The 21,639-nt window shown below is 39.9% G+C and overlaps 1 protein-coding gene across 2 annotated transcripts in view; it reads right to left on the bottom strand.

Moving 5' to 3' along the window:
* Positions 1 to 61: 61 nt before the first annotated feature.
* LanA (laminin subunit alpha) overlaps positions 62 to 21,639 on the bottom strand; it is a gene marked incomplete at its 3' end in the record, with an annotated part of 194,735 nt that continues 173,157 nt past the window's right edge. For both annotated transcript variants that reach the window (XM_070102874.1, XM_070102875.1), the window contains 6 exon segments: positions 62 to 235; positions 532 to 656; positions 5,410 to 5,537; positions 10,392 to 10,519; positions 11,567 to 11,670; positions 14,523 to 14,619. In XM_070102874.1, coding sequence (XP_069958975.1) covers positions 62 to 235; positions 532 to 656; positions 5,410 to 5,537; positions 10,392 to 10,519; positions 11,567 to 11,670; positions 14,523 to 14,619 — 756 coding nt within the window.

The following is a 21,639-nucleotide window of genomic DNA, read 5'->3' on the forward strand; positions in this document are numbered from 1 at the left end:
TATTAATGTAAAAATTTATTAATTTTTTTAAGCAACTCTAATTAAACAAAAATTAGCTTACTTTCACAATTTTTAAGGGTGATGGCATCACCATAAAATCCAGGAGAGCACCGTTCACAGGAATTGCCATAAGTGTTGTTGAGGCAAATCAAACACCGTCCAGTGATGTCATCACAGGCGTAGGCATCATTGATATCTATGTTGTCATTACATTCACATGGCTCACACTTGTCACCTGTAAAGAAGCCAAGTAATGATGAGAGTATTCATGGTTACAAGATTTAATGGCACAAAGAAACAAAGTAGTGATGGTGTGTTCAAGGTTATAACTCTTTATGGCATAAAAGAGCCAAGTAATGATGAATGTATTCATGGTTACAACATTTAATGGCATAAAGAAGCCAAATAATGATGAGTGTATTCATACACACAGTAATCAAAGCTTATGTTAATTAAATATGTTCCACAACACAGATGTGATAGTTTTTAAGTACATACATTAGAGTCAAATTTATTCATTCATGTCCATACCTAAAACTTCTGGCTGACCATAATAGCCTGCAGCACAGCGCTCGCAACGGTCACCAATATAGCCCTCATGACAGTCACATCTAATGGAGAAAGCATCATCCACAAAGTCGCAGCTGACTGCAAAACTGAAAAAAAGGAGACAATATTATATTCTATTACAGTGGCTGACACAATTAATTTTTTTTTCTTTCTTTTTGGGTTACCCTACCTCGATGGGAAACGGCCGATGTGTTAAAAGAAAAAATTACTTCATTATAGATCACAGGTAAAACAGTCTAATCACATTTACAAAAGGAAAGAAAATGGACTAAGTGAAATTGGTATACCATATATTCTTAGGTATAAAAAAATAAATACAGTAGTTAACAAGGAGAATGTATACTAAGAAACAGATATGACTGAATGTCACGAGACTGCTCAATGGAGGTACAGTAGACCCTCATATTACACGGTAGTTACGCTCCTGAAAATGCCATGTTAGATAAAAGTCCATGTTATATAAACTGAAGAACTTATGGAAAAAACTGGGTTACGTTCCAGTGTCCCCCCAAAAGCCAAACAACTTGTTTTAGACATCCAGATCTTACAAAAATAAAAATGATAATGTTGTTTTTGTTGCTTAAGACTAAAAATGCAACAGAAATAATATTATTTACCTTAAATTGTGGTTGCTGGTGTATATCAGTGATTGTGAAGAGAGTGGAGATACATGGTGTGGCTCAACTGGGCTGAGGTGGATGGTTGTTGGTGGTCAGCAGAAGTGGATGGTTGACATTCTGGTACTAAAGCCGATGGCTGTATTGGAGTGTGCATAAATTCTGTAATGGATCTCTGGCTTCTTTTACCCTTCAGTACATTATGCATTATTCCAAAAGCTTGGTACTGCTAGGTTGGAGTCAGAGTCCATTGTTGCAATTAGCTTTTTCATCACTTTCCTTGTGCAGTTACACCTGAATGACTTAACTCCCCAATACAGTGGTTGCATTAAAGAAGTTGTATTTGGAGATAAAAATACAACTTTTACATGTGGGGTTATATCCAGCAAAACTTCTGGATGAGTACAGGAATTATCAAGAATTAAGAGAGCCTTGACTGCAGGTAAAACTTGACTTCAGGAATAAAATGATGCTTAAACCAGTCAGTAAATATTTACTTTATCATCCATGCTGACTGGTTTGTCCACCAAATTACTAGTAAGGTGTTTTTATATACACCTTTCAAAGCACGAGGATTCTTAGAGCAGTAAATAACCACAAGCTATCACTTGAAATCACCTGATGCATTACTGCAAAGGAGCAAGGTGAAGTGATTCTTTGCAGCCTCATGGAGACAGTGGTCTCACCCACAGCCAGGCGGTGGTCTGAACCAGGGAAATATCCCATGGGCAATGCTCCAAATTTTTTTCCCTCCGCAAACCGAACTGTGTGAAGTTAATTTTACGAAGTGTATAAAATTGTGCCGCAATTTTTCAATAGTGTAATAACCAAAACGTGCAAAATAAATCTGTGTAATATGACAATCTACTGCACTTCTGTTCTCATATCCCTGTACAGTGTAGGCTACACTACGTCACTTGTCTCTCCCAGAATATTGTAGGCTACAATAACTCACCTGTCTCTCTGAGAACAGTGTAGGCTACAATACCTCACCAGTCTCCTATCCCAGTTCTACACCATGAGCTCAGCTCACTCAGATAATCTGTGAACGGTAAATCTGTGCCTAGATAAGAGAGAATGCATCTTTGTGGTAAGTGTGCACCACATAAAAAAAAATCTTGCAGTACATGAGAAAAAAAAACTGCGACCGTGTTTTCAGACTAAAACAGCGAATTTGTGGAATTCATCTGTAAAGCCTGGAAACATAACTAATAAACAGAGGAAATGTTATTTTAGTGCCAGAAATGCCTGCACTGTTTATTCTGAACACTATTTTGAAAGTAGAATGTTTTGACCTTTGTGTGAAATTGACCAAATAACCAATTCTCATCACTTTATTGGGTAGTTGAAATAGTTGATTGAGTGGTTTCTAGTGCTCAATCGATAAAATAGAAGGGATACTAGCAAAATAGCTAAGGATCTGGTTGATTAGAACAAAGTAACTGGCTTAAAATAGGAGTCAAAGTGGGCAAAATTGCCGATGCGTACATATCGCTGATGCAGCAAAATTTGCGAAAGCCTAATTTCACCAATTTTCCATCAAATTTCGTACTTTTGTTTTATTACCTTCAGAAAAAGATTCCCTACCATTTCATAAGAAAAAATAATTTTTTTTTAAATTCTTGGACCCTGAAGTTTCAGATCAGGGGTCTGAACTCTAAAAGGGTTAAGAATACAATAGTTATACAGTGGACCCCCACATACCGTTGGCATCACATAACGTTAAATCCGCATACCGATACATTTTATCGCTAAGATTTTGCCTCGCAGTCCGCTAAAAAACCCGCTCAACACTATTTGTCCGAGACGCGTCTAATATGCGGCCTGAGCCAGCCTCACATGTTCCGCCGGTGGCATTGTTTACAAGCCAGCCTCCACGGTAACGCCCAAGCATACAATCGGAACATTTCGTATTATTACAGTGTTTTTGGTGATTTTATCTGCAAAATAAGTGACCATGGGCCCCAAGAAAGCTTCTAGTGCCAACCCTGTGGTAAAAAGGGTGAGAAATATTATCGAAATACTGTGGTACCATGGTCAACTGCTGCTGCTGCTGCTGCTGCTGTAGCACTGTCAGCTGCTGCTGCTGCTGTAGCACCATCAGCTGCTGCTGCTGCTGTACCACCATCAGCTGCTGCTGCTGCTGTAGTACCATCTGCTGCTGCTGCTGCTGTAGTACCGTCTGCTGCTGCTGTAGCATCGTCTGCTGCTGCTGTAGCACTGTCAGCTGCTGCTGCTGCTGTAGCACTGTCAGCTGCTGCTGCTGCTGTAGCACTGTCAGCTGCTGCTGCTGCTGTAGCACCGTCAGCTGCTGCTACTGCTGTACCACCGTCAGCTGCTGCTGCTGTTGTAGTACCGTCTGCTGCTGCTGTAGCATTGTCTGCTGCTGCTGTAGCACTGTCAGCTGCTGCTGCTGCTGTAGCACCGTCAGCTGCTGCTACTGCTGTACCACCGTCAGCTGCTGCTGCTGTTGTAGTACCGTCTGCTGCTGCTGTAGCATTGTCTGCTGCTGCTGTAGCACTGTCAGCTGCTGCTGCTGCTGTAGCACCGTCAGCTGCTGCTACTGCTGTACCACCGTCAGCTGCTGCTGCTGTTGTAGTACCGTCTGCTGCTGCTGTAGCATTGTCTGCTGCTGCTGTAGCACTGTCAGCTGCTGCTGCTGCTGCTGCTGTACCACCATCAGCTGCTGCTGTTGTAGTACCGTCTGCTGCTGCTGTAGCACTGTCAGCTGCTGCTGCTGCTGCACTGTCAGCTGCTGCTGCTGTAGCACTGTCAGCTGCTGCTGCTGTTGTACCACCATCAGCTGCTGCTGCTGTAGCACTGTCAGCTGCTGCTGCTGCTGCTGCTGTAGCACTGTTGTTGGTGTGGCTTATTGAGAATACAAAAACAATTAACCCCAGAGGGTTAGCCACCCAGGATAACCCAAAAAAGTCAGTGTCATCGAAGACTGTCTAACTGATTTCCATTGGGGTCCTTAATCTTGTCTCCCAGGATGCAACCCAAACCAGTCGACTAACACCCAGGTGAATTTAAAGCCAGCAAAGGTTGGTTTGAGAGATTTAAGAATCGTAGTGGCATACACAGTGTGATAAGGCCTGATCTGGAAGAAAATGCCAAACAGGACCTACAGTACTCAGGAGGAAAAGGCACTCCCAGGACACAGTGTCTCATCAGTCATTGCTGCATCTTCAATAAAGGTAAGTGTCATTTATTCTTCATTTAGTAGAGTAGTACATGCACAATATATATTGTGCATGTACTACTCTACTATTGTGCATGTATCCTTCTCTTTGTGTGTAGGAAAATGTATATTTCATGTGGTAAAAATTTTTTTTTCATACTTTTGGGTGTCTTGCACGGATTAATTTGATTTCCATTATTTCTTATGGGGAAAATTCACATAATGATAATTTCGCATAACAATGAGCTCTCATGAATGGATTAATATCATTATGCGGGGGTCCACTGTAATGTATTTGAATTGTGATGTCTACACCTCTCTGGCATGACAGCTACTGAATGAATAATGGTGAATATATTTCCTTTCTTGGGTCACCCTACCTTGGTGAGAAATGGTAGGTGTTAAAAAAAATATGAGTAAACCCTCGATATAATGAAATTTTGAAATAATGGGGACAATCTGCTGTGTAAATTGTACTTTCAACTCGTTTATTTTCCATATTTATTTCTGTATATGTATCTGTAAAGTGTGTGTACAGTATTATGTAAAAAGTATACAGGAGAGTATTTTAGTGCTTATTTTGCTATTTTTAACACTCTGGTTTAACAAACTCAGATAACCCCCCTATTAATCTGTTATAACTGGGGTTTACTGTATTTATTCCCCTAACCAGTTTATTCTAATATGACTCACGAAATCGTAATGACACGATTGCAAACAAACCATATCCCGGCCGGGATTGAACCCACGGCAGTGAAGGGACTTGAGCTAGAGTTCGTCAAGGCCATGCTAGCCGGAGATTCGTCGGTAAAAACTTGCATTTGTGGTCACAGTAGTGCCTGTGCTAACCTTCCTATGGTGTAGAAATATGCCTAGTTGGACGAATCTTATTGTGGCTAGCTGGTCTAGTGGCTAACGCGATGGGCTGGAGTTTTGAGACTCTGACCGTGGGTTCAATCCCGGCCGGGGTAAGGTTTATTCTAATAGATTGTTTGTACATGTAGATGAGACTGGCAGACAGAGAAGCTTCCTCATACTTACTTGTTAGTAATGGATGGCATTGGGCAGGCACAGATAAGACAGTCATAGGGAGTACCTTGTGTGGCACGCCCATGGTACCCTGAAGCACACATCTCACAATGGTCACCAACTGTATTATGCTGGCAGTTCTGCAATTATAAAAAACAAATCAAAAAGCCTACGAATACATGCCAATAATGCACACAAGTTTAAGTAATCAATAAGTTTATTTAGAACTTTCTACAAAAAGCTTTCACAACTATCTTGTTTTTCTGCAACACCAGCATTTTCCCTCCAAGACTGGGTGACCTAACATAAAAAAAAATTCACCCTCATTCATTCAATATCTATTTTGCCACAAGTCTGAGGACACCCACAACCCCCCTTCAGAGTGCAGACACTGTAGTTCTTACACCCAGAGCTCCAAACCCAGCTAACTGGATTCACTATTTCTTTTTTTTTTTAACAAGTCGACCGTCTCCAACCGAGGCAGGGTGACCCAAAAAGAAAGAAAATCCCCAAAAAGAAAATGCTTTCATCATCATTCAACACTTTCACCTCACTCACACATAATCACTGTTTTTGCAGGGGTGCTCAGAACACAACAGCTTAGAAGTATATACGTATAAAGATACACAACATATCCCTCCAAACTGCCAATATCCTGAACCCCTCCTTTAGAGTGCAGGCATTGTACTTCCCATTTCCAGGACTAAAGTCCAGCTATATAAAAATAACCGGTTTCCCTGAATCCCTTCACTAAATATTACTCTGCTTACACTCCAACAGATCGTCAGGTCCCAAATACCATTTGTCTCCATTCACTCCTATCGAACACGCTCATGCACGCCTGCTGGAAGTCCAAGCCCCTCGCCCACAAAACCTCCCTTACCCCTTCCTTCCAACCTTTTCGAGGACGACCCCTAACCCGCCTTCCTTCCCCTATAGATTTATACGCTCTCCATGTCATTCTACTTTGATCCATTCTCTCTAAATGACCAAACCACCTCAACAACCCCTCTTCAGCCCTCTGACTAATACTTTTATTAACTCCACACCTTCTCCTAATTTCCACATTCCGAATTTTCTGCATAATATTTACACCACACACTGCCCTTAGACAGGACATCTCCACTGCCTCCAACCGCCTCCTCGCTGCTGCATTTACAACCCAAGCTTCACACCCATATAAGAGTATTGGTACTACTATACTTTCATACATTCCCTTCTTTGCCTCCATAGACAGCATTTTTTGTCTCCACATATACCTCAATGCACCACTCACCTTTTTTCCCTCATCAATTCTATGATTAACTTCATCCTTCATAAATCCATCCGCCGACACGTCAACTCCCAAGTATCTGAAAACATTCACTTCTTCCATACTCCTCCTCCCCAATGTGATATGCAATTTTTCTTTATCTAAATCATTTATCTAAATCATTTATCATTTATCTAAATCATTTATCATTTATCTAAATCATTTATCATTTATCTAAATCATTTATCTAAATCATTTCACTAAATCTCTTCATAAATGTTATCTTGCTCACTCTCTAACAGCACACCAAATCCTAGAAATAATAAGTCTCCACTCACTCTGATCTAACAGTGTTAAACAAAATTCAAAAGAACATACAATAAAGTTGAGATTTTCAGAAAGGAAGATAAACAGAGTAGGTGTGTCAGGGTGTTGAATTAAAAATAAAAAACAAAGTATGTGTGTTCTGTGATGACAGAGATAATCTATCAACATGTAAGAAAAAGAAAGCCTGGTAATTCACGGAGAAGTGCTATGTGCTTTTCAATGAGATGATCATGTTAAAGTCTGGGGAGACCAATATGCAGCTGCAAGAATATCATTATCCACACTCAAAAATAATGAAGGAAATGATGATCAGAAGCAAGTTTGCAATTTTGGGTCACCCTGCCTTGGTGGGAGACTGCCAGTGTGTTAAAAAGAAAAAAGGCTGAACCTATTGGATATATCATTTTCAGCTACTAGGAGGAAAAGAAGAGACTTGTTACCACATTCAAGATTACAAAAAGATGCAAAACATTGAAAAAGAAAACATTCAGACCTATCAACTGACACAAGAGACAATAATTATAATGTAAAGTTACCAAAAGGACTCTATAATTTTTTTCACAGAAAGATACAGTAAACCCAGAAAGCAGTAAACCCATGAGGATCATATAGCACCTTAAGACTGGGAGGGATGCAAATTAATCAGGTATGAGTAAAGGCAGGGAAGAGTAGTTCTGATTCCCTGAATCAAGAGCCCTTCACCTGAAGCAAGGTAGTCCTTGGAGGGTGGAGGTGCTATAACCTCTGGGAACCTTAAAACACTTTATGACTAAATAATACCAAGGATGAGACACTAACAAGCTAAGCTCTGCATCTGTAATAACAAAGAGGTATGGTTTTACTGCTCTATCATACAGAGCTGAATAATATATACAAGTACACTCTATGGATAAACTAGATTTTTTTTTTTTAACACACCGGTCATCTCCCAACGAGGTAGGGTGACCCTAAAAAGAAGAAACACTTTCACCACTGCTCACTCCACATATGGGAAAATACAGAGTACAGTATATACATTTCCATGTGTATAGCATATTCATGAGAAGTTGAAACTAGTGCCAGTTCAATATGGAGGAAGGAAAAACTAAATAACTTTGCTGGCTGATAAGAAGAGACAAGAAGACACAATATTGACCTAAGAACGGAAAATAATTGAAAAATCAATAGTATATGCATTTCTTATTTGTGCCGCTCCATCATGACATCACCAACATACATAATACCTTCCAGCACCTCAAGCTGTCCCCTCTTGAGAGGGTAGGTATGAGGGTGCAATCAGTCCTGTGACATTTTATGATGAAGACTTAGTGCACCAGGAATTACTTCTGCAAGGTCAGACCTTTTTTGCAAGATCACAGCTTAATTGAATGCAACAAAATGATTGCATGCTAAACCTTGCAAAACATTTTCATGTTCCAACAAAGTCTCAACATGAAATACATTACGTCACAGCAGTGACTGTACTCTATCTATACAATCACAGAGAGATTCTTCAACACACTAAGGAGCAGGCCCTTCACAGGTGAACATGTAGGCAAAAGACTTAATCCAAGAAATTGGAGCCTCCATGCTCTTCCTTGGATTAAGCCTGAACAGTCTTCAATTACCTTGGTGCTGTATGACCCCTATAAGTTTAGCAATTCCCCATGAATATAATATCCTGTTTAAGTGGATAGGTAGAGAACAAAATATTCTACAGCACTTGCTGGATGGGGGCTGGCTACAAAGGTACTAAACAAAGCAGTCACATGATGATCTATACTTTTTCAACCTCTAGTCCTCACACAATAAAATCAATCTAATCTTACCTATAATATATAGGAAACTTGCTATCTGTGAAAATATCTTTAGTATAACAATATGTTCTTAGGACTATTAATACAATGACCAAAGTACTATACTTAGTTTTAAACAAAAATAAGGTATTCTTTTAGCATGCTTTAATTATACAAAACACAAATTTCTATAATGAAACACTATTCACATCACTCAAGTAACAACATTTTTCTATAACATGATGGCACCTTATCTTGGTAAGGGCCATACATTATATACCGATAACTGGTACACAAGCCCATTACTCAGTGATTTCATGCGAGTGAACAAGACAGATGTGTGTGGCACAGTGCGTTCTAATCGTAAACATATGCCCAGGCTCAACGCAGGTGTTCGTGGTGATGACGTGCAGGTGTTTACTGCCAATGACATCATGGCATTACGGTGGCATGACAAACGAGATGTCACATTGTTGACAACCATTCACCGTAATGAAATGCAAGACAGTGGCAAAGTTGATCGAGTGACTAATGAACGTATTCGAAAACCAGTGACAGTGATTGATTATACACAAAACATGCGCTTGGTTGACAAGTGTGACATGCAGATTGGTTTTGTTGACTGTGTTCGTAAGAGTTACAAGTGGTACATGAAACTTTTCTTCCATCTCATGGACATTTCAATGCTGAATGCATATAATATGTACCAAATAAAGACTGGTAACAGACCACCGTATGGTGAATTTTGTTTGTCTGTTGTCAGACAACTCATAATGAAGTACCAGGTAACAACACCTGCAATACAACATGGTCCTCGAATTCATCACAATATACCCAAGCGTTTGAGAAGAGAAGGTGATCATTTCATAATACAGCTTCCTTCAACTCAAAAGAAATTTGCTCAGAAGAGATGCATTGTCTGTGCACAAACAAAACGACGGCAACAAAGACGCAAAGACACTCGGTTTATGTGTGAGGAATGTAAGGTGCCTCTGTGCATGGTGCCTTGTTTCAAGGAGTTCCACAAGCTCCAGCAGTTCTAAAACCATGTCCAGTGATTGTAAATATGTAAATATATGATAGAACATTAGTATTATACAATATTTGTGCATGTTTATTGTAATAAACAACAGTGGTAAACAATAATATGATAATAACTTTAGTGCGATTATTGTGTTCAATACAGGGAGTTTATATATATAAATTATATACAGTATTGGTCTCTCAGGCCCCAAATGTTAGTAGGAATAGAAAAAAAATTGGAAAAGAAAAGAAAAAACAACTAAAACAACAAAATAATATAATACGCGTATGTGGAATTCGTCGATGTTGCCGCCACCACATCATTTTCTACAAACTTCTTGGCACTGTATCTCGGTAAGTACTGATCAGATTCTAATTTTTTTTGTTTTATTACCTTCACAAAAATATGCTCTTTAATTCTGTAAGAAAAAATAATTTTTTTTTTTTTCAAAATTTCTTGGACACTGGTGCGTGACTTCAGATTTTGGCCTTGGACCCTGAAAGGGTTAATTATACAAAACACAAATTTCTATAATGAAACACTATTCACATCACTCAAGTAACAACATTTTTCTATCACACAGAACAGAAAATTCTTTATATAAACAAAGACATACCAAGCATTTTCCTGTTTGTTTATCACATGTGTCAGCATGACCATTGCACTGACAAGGAACACAGTAACCACCATATGGTCCACGCTGGGCACGGTAATAACCTTGGGCACAATCCTCACACGATAAACCTGAAGTATAATGAATTAAATTTTTTTAGTTCAAACCTTAATCCACGCATCATAAAAATGCACCTATCTTTCATAGCTGGTTGCTCCATGGAATCCTCTATTAACTGTAAGGTGTCCCTTGTCTTGGGTCATCCCTAGATATTTTATCCATTTTTGGCACTTTAAAATTTTAAAGGAGTAAAGTAATAAATATCTCTATACTTATAGCTTTAACTCACCTGAAATTCTATGATTAAACCTGTTTGCAGCTACAGCAGCAGAGCCTTGCTCGTAGTATCCCACCTTCAGTGCTAATCATATATGTACTCTAGTTTTATCAAGTTTCTTCTTTGATCCCAATAATCTACCACTATTTTAAAAGAAATACAGTGGACCCCCGGTTAATGATATTTTTTCATTCCAGAAGTATGTTCAGGTGCCAGTACTGACCGAATTTGTTCCCATAAGGAATATTGTGAAGTAGATTAGTCCATTTCAGACCCCCAAACATACATGTACAAACGCACTTTCATAAATACACTTAAATAATTGGTCGCATTGGGAGGTGATCGTTTAGCAGGGGTCCACTGTATTTTACAGATTTCTTTGGCATCTGTATCTTAATTTACAACTGTGGCTTCTTGTGTTGATAAGTAATATGGCACAAAGATACTATATATAGGGAAGCTTTTATTGGTTATCAAGTACGTACACAAAAACGTGGGAACAATGCATCCTGCCAGCATTTCCATCCTAATTCTTCATAAAAATATATATATTTATGGGTAAAAATAATCCATGAAAAATATAATTCATACTTAAGAATATAATAATAGGTGCCTCAGTGTTGGAAGAATAGATCAGTTATCATAAGTAAGTAGTTGGTTGCAAAATGCCAGTGTCATAACTGTGAAACCATATAAGCCAGGGCCCTACTGTACCACATATAATATACAATATTATATGTATCACATTCTACAACATACCTCACTAACATTCTCACAGTACTGATGATTCAAGACCTAATTTAGAAGAAAAATATTTCCAAGGTGGTCTTCCTTAACATACCTTCATAATTAACCGGACACTGGCATCGTTCCACAGAAAGTGCCTGACGTGAGCTAGATCCAGGCCAATCAGTAGTTGGTATATCAATGCTGGTATTAAACAACCTGCACAGAGAGTTTTTCGTGTTAGTAACATGATCATTCTGTCTGCTTAAAATTATATTTTTATATCAAACTCTTTAAATTAAAATACTGTGTATAGAAAATAAAAAAAAAAAGCTGTCTATATTAAATAGGAGGAAAAGAAATAGATTAGCTTAGACAACTAACTAGACTAACTAATTTATTAACTTTCTTCAGTAAAGCTTTTGAGGCTGCTGACCACGATAAAGAATTTGATATTATTTACTTAGATTTTAGTAAGGCTTTTGATAGAGTTCCACACCATAGACTGTTAAAGAAAGTGGTAGCTCATGGCATTGGGGGAAAAGTGCTCTCGTGGATCGAGTCATGGCTAACTGACAGGAAGCAGAGAGTGTCCATAAATGGGGTTAAATCTGAGTGGGGATCTGTAACAAGTGGCGTTCCACAGGGATCAGTCTTGGGCCCGTTGTTGTTTATAATATATATCAATGATCTTGATGAGGGAATTACTAGTGATATGAGCAAATTCGCCGATGACACAAAGATAGGTAGGATAATTAATTCAAACGTAGATGTTATGGAACTTCAGGAGGATTTAAACAAACTCTATTCTTGGTCAGAAAAGTGGCAGATGCAGTTCAATGTAGATAAATGCAAGGTTCTGAAGCTTGGGAGTGCCCATAACCCTAGTACTTGTAAGTTAAATGATGTAGAACTTAGCCATACAGATTGCGAAAAGGACTTGGGGGTTATGGTGAGCAGCAACCTTAAACCAAGACAGCAGTGCCTAAGCGTACGTAATAAGGCAAATAGATTACTGGGATTTATATCAAGAAGTGTAAGCAACAGAAGTCCAGAGGTCATACTGCAGTTTTATACATCATTAGTAAGGCCTCACCTAGATTATGCAGCTCAGTTCTGGTCTCCGTATTACAGAATGGACATAAATTCGTCAGAAACATTCAGCATAGGATGACTAAATTAATACATAGCATTAGAAATCTTCCTTATGAAGAAAGATTGAAGACTCTTAAGTTACATTCACTTGTTAGACGAAGAATGAGGGGAGACCTGATCGAAGTGTATAAGTGGAAGATAGGTATTAATAAAGAGGATATTAATAAGGTCTTGAGGATGTCTCTCCAAGAGAGAACCCGCAGTAATGGATTTAAATTAAATAAGTTTAGATTTAGAAAGGACATAGGAAAGTATTGGTTTGGAAATAGGGTAGTTGATGAGTGGAACAGTCTACCTAGTTGGGTTATTAAGGCTGGGACTTTGGGTAGTTTCAAATTTAGGTTGGATAAGTACATGAGTGGGAAGGGTTGGATTTGAGTGGGACTTTCACATCAGAGCTTATTTCTTGGGTGGCATTGAAAACTGGGTTGGGCAAATGTTTTGTTAGTGGGATGAATTGTAAAGGACTTGCCTAGTATGGGCCAACAGGCCTCCTGCAGTGTTCCTCCTTTCTTATGTTCTTATGTTGACAAAATAATAATTTCTGGTCACTGTTCACAATTATATAACAAACAGAAAGTGAACTAGATGTTCCAGTGATCATTTGTGACTTCATAATGCTCCAGAACAGACTAGAATGTAATTTGGCTTATGTTCAATTTGTAGGTTAGCTGAGAACAATTCCAGCACCAGTATTGTAGGCTATACGGGGGTTCACCCTGATATTTTGTGAAGGGATTCAGGGAAACTGGTTAGCTGGACTTGAGTCCTGGAGGTGATAAATACACTGCCTGCACTCTACAGGAGGGGATTCAGATATTTGCTGTTTGGAGTGACAGCTAATCTGTTGTATTTATGTGCTTCTGACAAAACAGTGATAGTGTGAATGATGGTGAAATTGTTTCTTTTTTTTTGGGGGGAAGTCTCCCTGCCTCGGTGGGAGACGGCCAGTGTGAAAAAAAAAAATGGTTCATACCTAAGAACATTAATTTCCCATTGCTCAACAGATTCCACACCCAAGAGACAGAGCTCATCCCCCACCCCCTGCAAATTAAAAATGGAATATATATATCCTAGTGCCTACATTATGTGCTATTATACATGAGTTACCTTCAGTCTATATAAGAAATTCTCAAAATGAGTGCAGCAGCCCCCATGGGTCCCATGAGCAGGTTTCTATAGAAAATGCAAGTTGCCTGCATTGAGACAACAGTTATATTGTCCTTTCTTTCTTAACACACTGGCCGTCTCCCACCAAGGCAGGGTGACCCTCCCCTCAAAAAAAAAAAAAAAAAAATCACCATCATTCACACTATCAGTCTTGCCAGAGGCACATAGATACAACAGTTTAGATGTCACTCCAAACAGCATATATCCTGTAGATGAATGGTTCAGAGAACTGACGTGTTGACAAATTAGACACACGTGCAACACTTGGCGAAATGTTTCCTCAATAAAGATACCCTAGTGTTGCACATGTGTCTAATTCATCAGCAAATATCCCAAACCCCTCCTTTAGAGTGCAGGCATTGTACTTCCCACCTCCAGGACTTAAGTCTGGCTAACCAGTTTCCCTGAATCCCTTCACAAAATATTACCTTGCTCATACTCCAACAGCTCATCAGGTCAAAAATGCCATTTGCCTCCGAATAAGGACAAATAAAAATAAATTAATAAAATCCTCAACATTATTTGCATTCTGGTAAAAATGACAGAGTTACAACAATCAAATCCTCAAGTCGGTGGTTTCTGAGCAAATTTGACTGTGAAGTGCATGGTTAAAGAAATAGCCATTTTTAGTTGGAACACCAGGCATATATATTTGACCATTCTCAAGGCCCACTCATACGTCTCAGAGCATTTCTATCTTGACTCACAAAGGAGAAACAAATTCTTAAGACAATTTAAAGACTTACCTGGCTTCAATTGAATTACTCCAGTAATTTGCTCGAATGAAAATGCCATCAAGTGAATAGAGAAGTGTCATAAACTGTTCTCGCTGAAGCGGTAGTCCTTAAAGCAAAAATTAAATAAATTAATAGTTGTATAAAATAATAAACAACAAAATAATAAATTTAAAAACAAAAATAAATGAAAAAAGAATAAAATTAATTAAAATACAATCAAAATAAAATGAATCATATAGAATCTGCAGAGTACTGGGGTATACAGCACAAGCACACAACTCAGATCTCAACCATATAAGAAGTTTGATTAAGACTGGATACACAGACACCATACTAGTCCATAAACTAAAAAAAATTAACCCTGGGAAAACATTCTGAGGAGACATGGTTATAGCATACATGATACTCAATGGTACTGAACTGAGAAATATACCCTTCATATAACTTTGATGGATTTCTAGAGTTTTTCTACTCTCATAGCCTGACCCTGGGCCAGGCATGTCTGGTGCTTTCCTGGTCAACCAGGCTGTTGCTGCTGGCAGTCCACTGACACTGCAGATGCATTGTCTTGAAGACTTCTACACTTGTTCTAGCAGTATTTCTCATACCTTCTAGTCAGATGTTCAAGTCTGAGACCATAAATGTTGATAGAATTTCCTCTGATTGTGCCCATGTGTTCCTGCCTTATATTGGATTTATTCTACTTTCTCCCTTATCTCTCAATCCAATATGCTCACCTATATATACTCGTCTATATATGTTTGCAGGGGTTGAGTTTTAGCTCCTGGCCCTACCTCTCAACTTGCCATTTGCCAGATTCACACTATCTCCTAGCCTCAAGAGACCTAAAGTACCTATTCTTAAAACTATGTATGAAGTCTGCCTCCACCACTTCTTCGTTGAGGTCATTATATTTTCCAACCCGAGTACTTGTTGCCCCTGAGTACTTGTTTCCTGCGTCTCAAACAGCCTGTCCCTGTCTACTCTATCAGTTCCTCTATTATGTCTCCTCTGGTCCTTCTGTCCTTGAAGGTCTTTAGATTCATTTCCTTAAGCCTTTCCCCATACCTTGTACCCCGTTAGCTCTGGATCTAGTCTCACTGCATGCTTCTGCACATTTTCTAGTTTCTTAACATACTTCCTCATGTGTTGGCTCCATACTGGTGCTACAAACTCCAAAATGGGCCTGTCATATGTTGAAATGACTTTGTTGAGATTCCTGAAGGCCATTCTCAGATTTTCCAGGTGCACATTACTGTAGAGGTTATTCAGTCTATGTGCTGTCTCTGTCTTCAGCCTCTGTACCCTGAGTCTATACTCTGAGTCCAGTCTTCTGGCCTATTTCCCAGTCTTCATAACCTTGAATTTGCTGGGGTTGAATTCAAGCAACCACTTATCTGACCAACTTTGTAGCTTGTCCAGATCCTTTTGTAGCCTTTTCCCAACCTCCTCTATCTGCATTCTCTTCTTTAGTTTTACAGAAACAGTGCTGCCCCTAATATTGATCTTTGTGGTACACCACGTTACTCTTCCCCATTCTGACATCTCATCCCAGACAATCACTCTCTTGTTATGGTCATGTGCAAATTTGAGATTAGGCCCTTAAGCACCTACCATGTATGCATTATATCATTTTCTCTCTCTCTCTCTCCTCTGCTCCAACGAGTAATCACCTATATGTGGTTGCAGGGGCCGAGTCACAACTCCTGGCCCTGTCTCTTTGCTGGTCTCTACTAGGTTCATTTTCTCCCAGCTCCAAGAATCATATCATACCTCTTCTTAAAGCTATGTATGAATCCTGCCTCTACTACTTCACTCTCTTGATTCTTCCACTTCCTGACAACTCTAAGGCTCAAGAAATACTTCCTAACATCCCTATGACTCATTTAAGTTTTCAACTTCCAGTTGTCCCCTTGTTCCTGTGTCTCATCTTTGAAACATTCTGTCGCTGTTCATTTTGTCATTTCCTCTCACCATTTTATATGTTATCATGTCCCCCATTCCTCTGTCCTCCAGTGTCATCAGGTTGAGTTTCCTTAACCTCTCCTCATAGGACATAACTATTAGCTCCAGGGCTAGTTTTGTTGGAAACATTTGTGCACCTTCTCTAGTTTCTAGATGTGCTTGACCAGATGTGGGCCTGATGTACACGGTATACAGTGTCGTGAATGATTCCTCACTTAGATGTCGAAATGCTCTTCTAAGGTTTACCAGGCACCCATATGCTGCAGCAGTTATTTGGTTAATGTGCAGCTCAGGAAATGTGCTCAGTATAGTACTCATGCCAAGATTTTTTTTCTTGAGTGAGGTTTGCAGTCTTTGAACCCTGAGCCTGTACTCCTTCTTTGGTCTTCTTTGTCATGTTTAAATGTGTTACTGGCTTTATGCAGGCACAAATGATCTTTGAATTTGTTATATCTCTGATATCTCTCCTACCCTGAATGTAGGCATTAACAATGAACAATAGTAATGCCTCATTGACATTATTTTCCTTGTTCTGAAAGTTCACATTATTGACCCTGTCATTTTCCTAGCAGTCATGACATTTGCCTTACTGTATGCTTTGAAAGTAAGGTCAGCTGACATTATTACTCCAGGTCATTTACATGTTCCTTTCATCCTATTTGGTGATCATCTTCCACTTTGCACTTTTGGGTTCTTCATTCTCTCCATATCTAAGCAGATCAAGTTGTCTCTTTGAATGTCATGTTAATCTCCAATGCCTACTGAAAAATTTTGCTTATAACTTTTGACAATTTTTGTCTTGTACGAGTGTGATTTTCATGTCTATTTCAGTATCATCTGCAAATGATGACATGAAACTGGTGAGTGTTTTTTATCTATGTCTACCATGAGGATAAGTAACAGTAAAGGCATCATGACTGCGCCTTGGGGTACTGAGCCTTTTACTTGAATAATGCTGGATTTTGCTCACTGTACTACTACTTGTTGTGTAACATCTATACAATGTCACACCCATTGTCCTCATTTTGTGTGCAATCACCTCATGATCACATTTGTCAAACGCCTTTGCTTTAATGATTTTGGCTTAAATTTGTTTTAAAACATCAGCTGTCTCTCACTGGGGCAGGGTGACCCAAAAAGAAAGAAAAATACTTTCATCACCATTCAACACTTTCACCATCACTCATACATAATCACTGTCTTTGCAGAGGCGCTCAAATACGACAGTTTAGATATCCCTCCAAACTGCCAATATCCCAAGCACCTCCTTTAAAGTGCAGGACTCAAGTCTAGCAAACCAGTTTCCCTGAATCCCTTCACAAAACATTACTCTGTTCACACTCCAACAGCTTGCCAGGACCCAAAAACCAATATTAATTTTGCTCTTATTCTAGAAGACATATCCTACACTTCAACTGTGCCTCTCAGAGTTATGAGAACTGTGAATGCCACACACACACTTTTACATACAATAAACTGCAATTATGCAGTTCCCATGACTTTTATATGCTACATGATAGAACATGACGTACATGATAGAACATTTAGTGTTTTCTCAACCTTCAGTATTACTCAAATTTCAGTGTCAGGAGAAAGCTCCTGGTTGGAATGTGTTAGGAATTCACCTGCATGAAACACCATCTAATACATTTTTTTTTTTTTTTTTAACAAGTTGGCCGTCTCCCACCGAGGCAGGGCGGCCCAAAAAGAAAATCCCCAAAAAGAAAATACTTTCATCCTTCAACTCTTTCACCTCACTCACACATAATCACTGTTTTTGCAGAGGTGCTCAGAACACAACAACTTAGAAGCATATACGTATAAAGATACACAACATATCCCTCCAAACTGTCAATATCCCGAACCCCTCCTATAGAGTACAGGTATTGTACTTCCCATTTCCAGAGCTCAATATTACCCTGCTCACACTCCAACAGATCATCAGGTCCCAAATACCATTCGTCTCCATTCATTCCTATCAAACACGTTCACGCACACCTGCTGGAAGTCCAAGACCCTCGCCCACAAAACCTCCCTTACCCCTTCCTTCCAACCTTTTCGAGGACAACCCCTACTCCGCCTCCCTTTCCCTAGAGATTTAAATGCTCTCCATGTCATTCTACTTTGATCCATTCTCTCTAAATGACCAAACCACCTCAACAACCCTTCTTCAGCCCTCTGACTAATACTTTTATTAACTCCAAACCTTCTCCTAATTTCCACACCGCGAATTTTCTGTATAATATTTACACCACACATTGCCCTTAGACAAGACATCTCCACTGCCTCCAACCGCCTCCTCGCTGCTGCATTCACAACCCAAGTTTCACACCCATATAAGAGTGTTGGTACTACTATACTTTTATACAATCCCTTCTTTGCCTCCATAGATAATGTGTTTTGTCTTAACATATACCTCAATGCACTACTCACCTTTTTTCCCTCATCAATTCTATGATTAACCTCATCCTTCATAAATCCATCTGCCGACATGTCAACTCCCAAGTATCTGAAAACATTCACTTCTTCCATACTCCTCCTCCCCAATTTGATATCCAATTTTTCTATATCTAAATCATATGATACCCTCATCACCTTACTCTTTTCTATGTTCACTTTCAACTTTCTACCTTTACACACACTCCCAAACTCATCCACTAACCTTTGCAATTTTTCTTTAGAATCTCCCATAAGCACAGTATCATCAGCAAAAAGTAACTCTGTCAATTCCCATTTTGAATTTGATTCCCCATAATGTAATCCCACCCCCTCTCGAGAACACCCTAGCATTTACTTCTTTTACAACCCCATCTATAAACATATTAAACAACCATGATGACATTACACATCCCTGTCTAAGACCTACTTTTACCGGGAAGTATTTTCCCTCTCTTCTACACACCCTAACCTGAGCCTCACTATCCTCATAAAAACTACAGCATTTAGTAACTTACCACCTATTCCATATACTTGCAACATCTGCCACATTGCTCCTCTATCCACTCTATCATATGCCTTTTCTAAATCCATAAATGCAATAAAAACTTCCCTACCTTTATGTAAATACTGTTCACTTATATGCTTCAATGTAAACACTTGAAAAAACACTGTCTCTCTCAGAGTTCGGCCACGTCTCTCCCTAATACATATTTATAATAAATTCTATAAACTTGAAACAATGATACCTGGAGTGTCCCTGGAGAGAGTTCCGGGGGTCAACGGCCCCGCGGCCCGGTCTGTGACCAGGCCTCCTGGTGCATCAGAGCCTGATCAACCAGGCTGTTACTGCTGGTTGCACGCAATCCAACGTACGAGCCACAGCCCGGCTGGTCAGATACCGACTTTAGGTGTTTGTCCAGTGCCTGCTTGAAGACAACCAGGGGTCTATTGGTAATCCCCCTTATGTATGCTGGGAGGCAGTTGAACAGTCTCGGGCCCCTGACACTTATTGTATTCTCTCTTAACGTTCTAGAGACATCCCTGCTTTTCATTGGGGGGATATTGCATCATCTGCCGAGTCTTTTGCTTTCATTGCGAGTGATTTTCGTGTGCAAGTTCGGTACTAGTCCCTCTAGGATTTTCCAGGTTTATATAATCATGTATCTCTCCCGCCTGCATTCCAGGAAGTACTGGTTCTGGAAATTCAAGCGCTCCCAGTAATTGAGGTGTTTTATCTCCGTTATGCGCGCCATGAAGGTTCTCTGTACATTTTCTAAGTCAGCAATTTCACCTGCCTTGAAAGGTGCTGTTTGTGTGCAGCAATATTCCAGCCTAGATAGAACAAGTGACCTGAAGAGTATCATCATGGGCTTGGCATCCCTAGTTTTGAAGGTTCTCACTATCCGTCCTGTCATTTTTCTAGCAGATGCGATTGATACAATGTTATGGTCCTTGAAGGTGAGATCCTCTGACGTGATCACTCCCAGGTCTTTGATGTTGGTTTCTCGCTCTATTTTGTGGAAGGAATTTGTTTTGTACTCTGATGACGTTTTTATTTCCTCATGTTTACCATATCTGAGTAATTGAAATTTCTCATCATTGAACTTCATATTGTTTTCTGGAGTCCACTGAAAGATTTGGTTGATGTCTGCCTGGAGCCTTGCAGTATGCAATGGAAGACACTGTCATGCAGATTCGGGTGTCATCTGCAAAGGAAGACATGGTGCTGTGGCTGACATCCTTGTCTATGTCAGATATGAGGATGAGAAACAAGATGGGAGCGAGTACTGTGCCTTGTGGAACAGAGCTTTTCACAGTAGCCGCCTCAGACTTTACTCTGTTGACTACTACTCTTTGTGTTCTGTCTGTGAGGAAATTATAGATCCATTTACCAACTTTTCCTGTTATTCCTTTAGCACGCATTTTGTGCGCTATTACACCACGGTCACACTTGTCAAAGGCTTTGGTAAAATCTGTATATATTACATCTGCATTCTTTTTGTCTTCTACTGCATCAAGGACCTTGTCGTAGTGATCCAGTAGCTGAGACAGACAGGAGCGACCTGCTCTAAACCCATGTTGCCCTGGGCTGTGTAATTGATGGGTATCTAGATGGGTGGCGATCTTGCTTCTTAGGACCCTTTTAAAGATTTTTATGATATGGGATGTTAGTGCTATCGGTCTGTAGTTCTTTGCTATTGCTTTACTGCCCCCTTGGTGGAGTGGGGCTATGTCTGTTGTTTTTAGTAACTGTGGGACAACCCCCATGTCCATGCTCCCTCTCCATACCTGGAGTTTACCTGGAGAGAGTTCTGGGGGTCAACGCCCCCGTGGCCCGGTCTGTGACCAGGCCTCCTGGTGGATCAGAGCCTGATCAACCAGGCTGTTGCTGCTGGCTGCACACAAACCAACGTACGAGCCACAGCCCGGCTGGTCAGGAACCGACTTTAGGTGCTTGTCCAGTACCAGCTTGAAGACTGCCAGGGGTCTGTTGGTAATCCCCCTTATGTATGCTGGGAGGCAGTTGAACAGTCTCGGGCCCCTGACACTTTTTATATGGTCTCTTAACGTGCTAGTGACACCCCTGCTTTTCATTGGGGGGATGTTGCATCGTCTGCCAAGTCTTTTGCTTTCGTAGTGAGTGATTTTCGTGTGCAAGTTCGGTACTAGTCCCTCTAGGATTTTCCAGGTGTATATAATCATGTATCTCTCCCGCCTGCGT

This window comes from Cherax quadricarinatus, chromosome 83 (assembly GCF_038502225.1).
Source record: "Cherax quadricarinatus isolate ZL_2023a chromosome 83, ASM3850222v1, whole genome shotgun sequence".
Lineage (NCBI taxonomy): Eukaryota > Metazoa > Arthropoda > Malacostraca > Decapoda > Parastacidae > Cherax > Cherax quadricarinatus.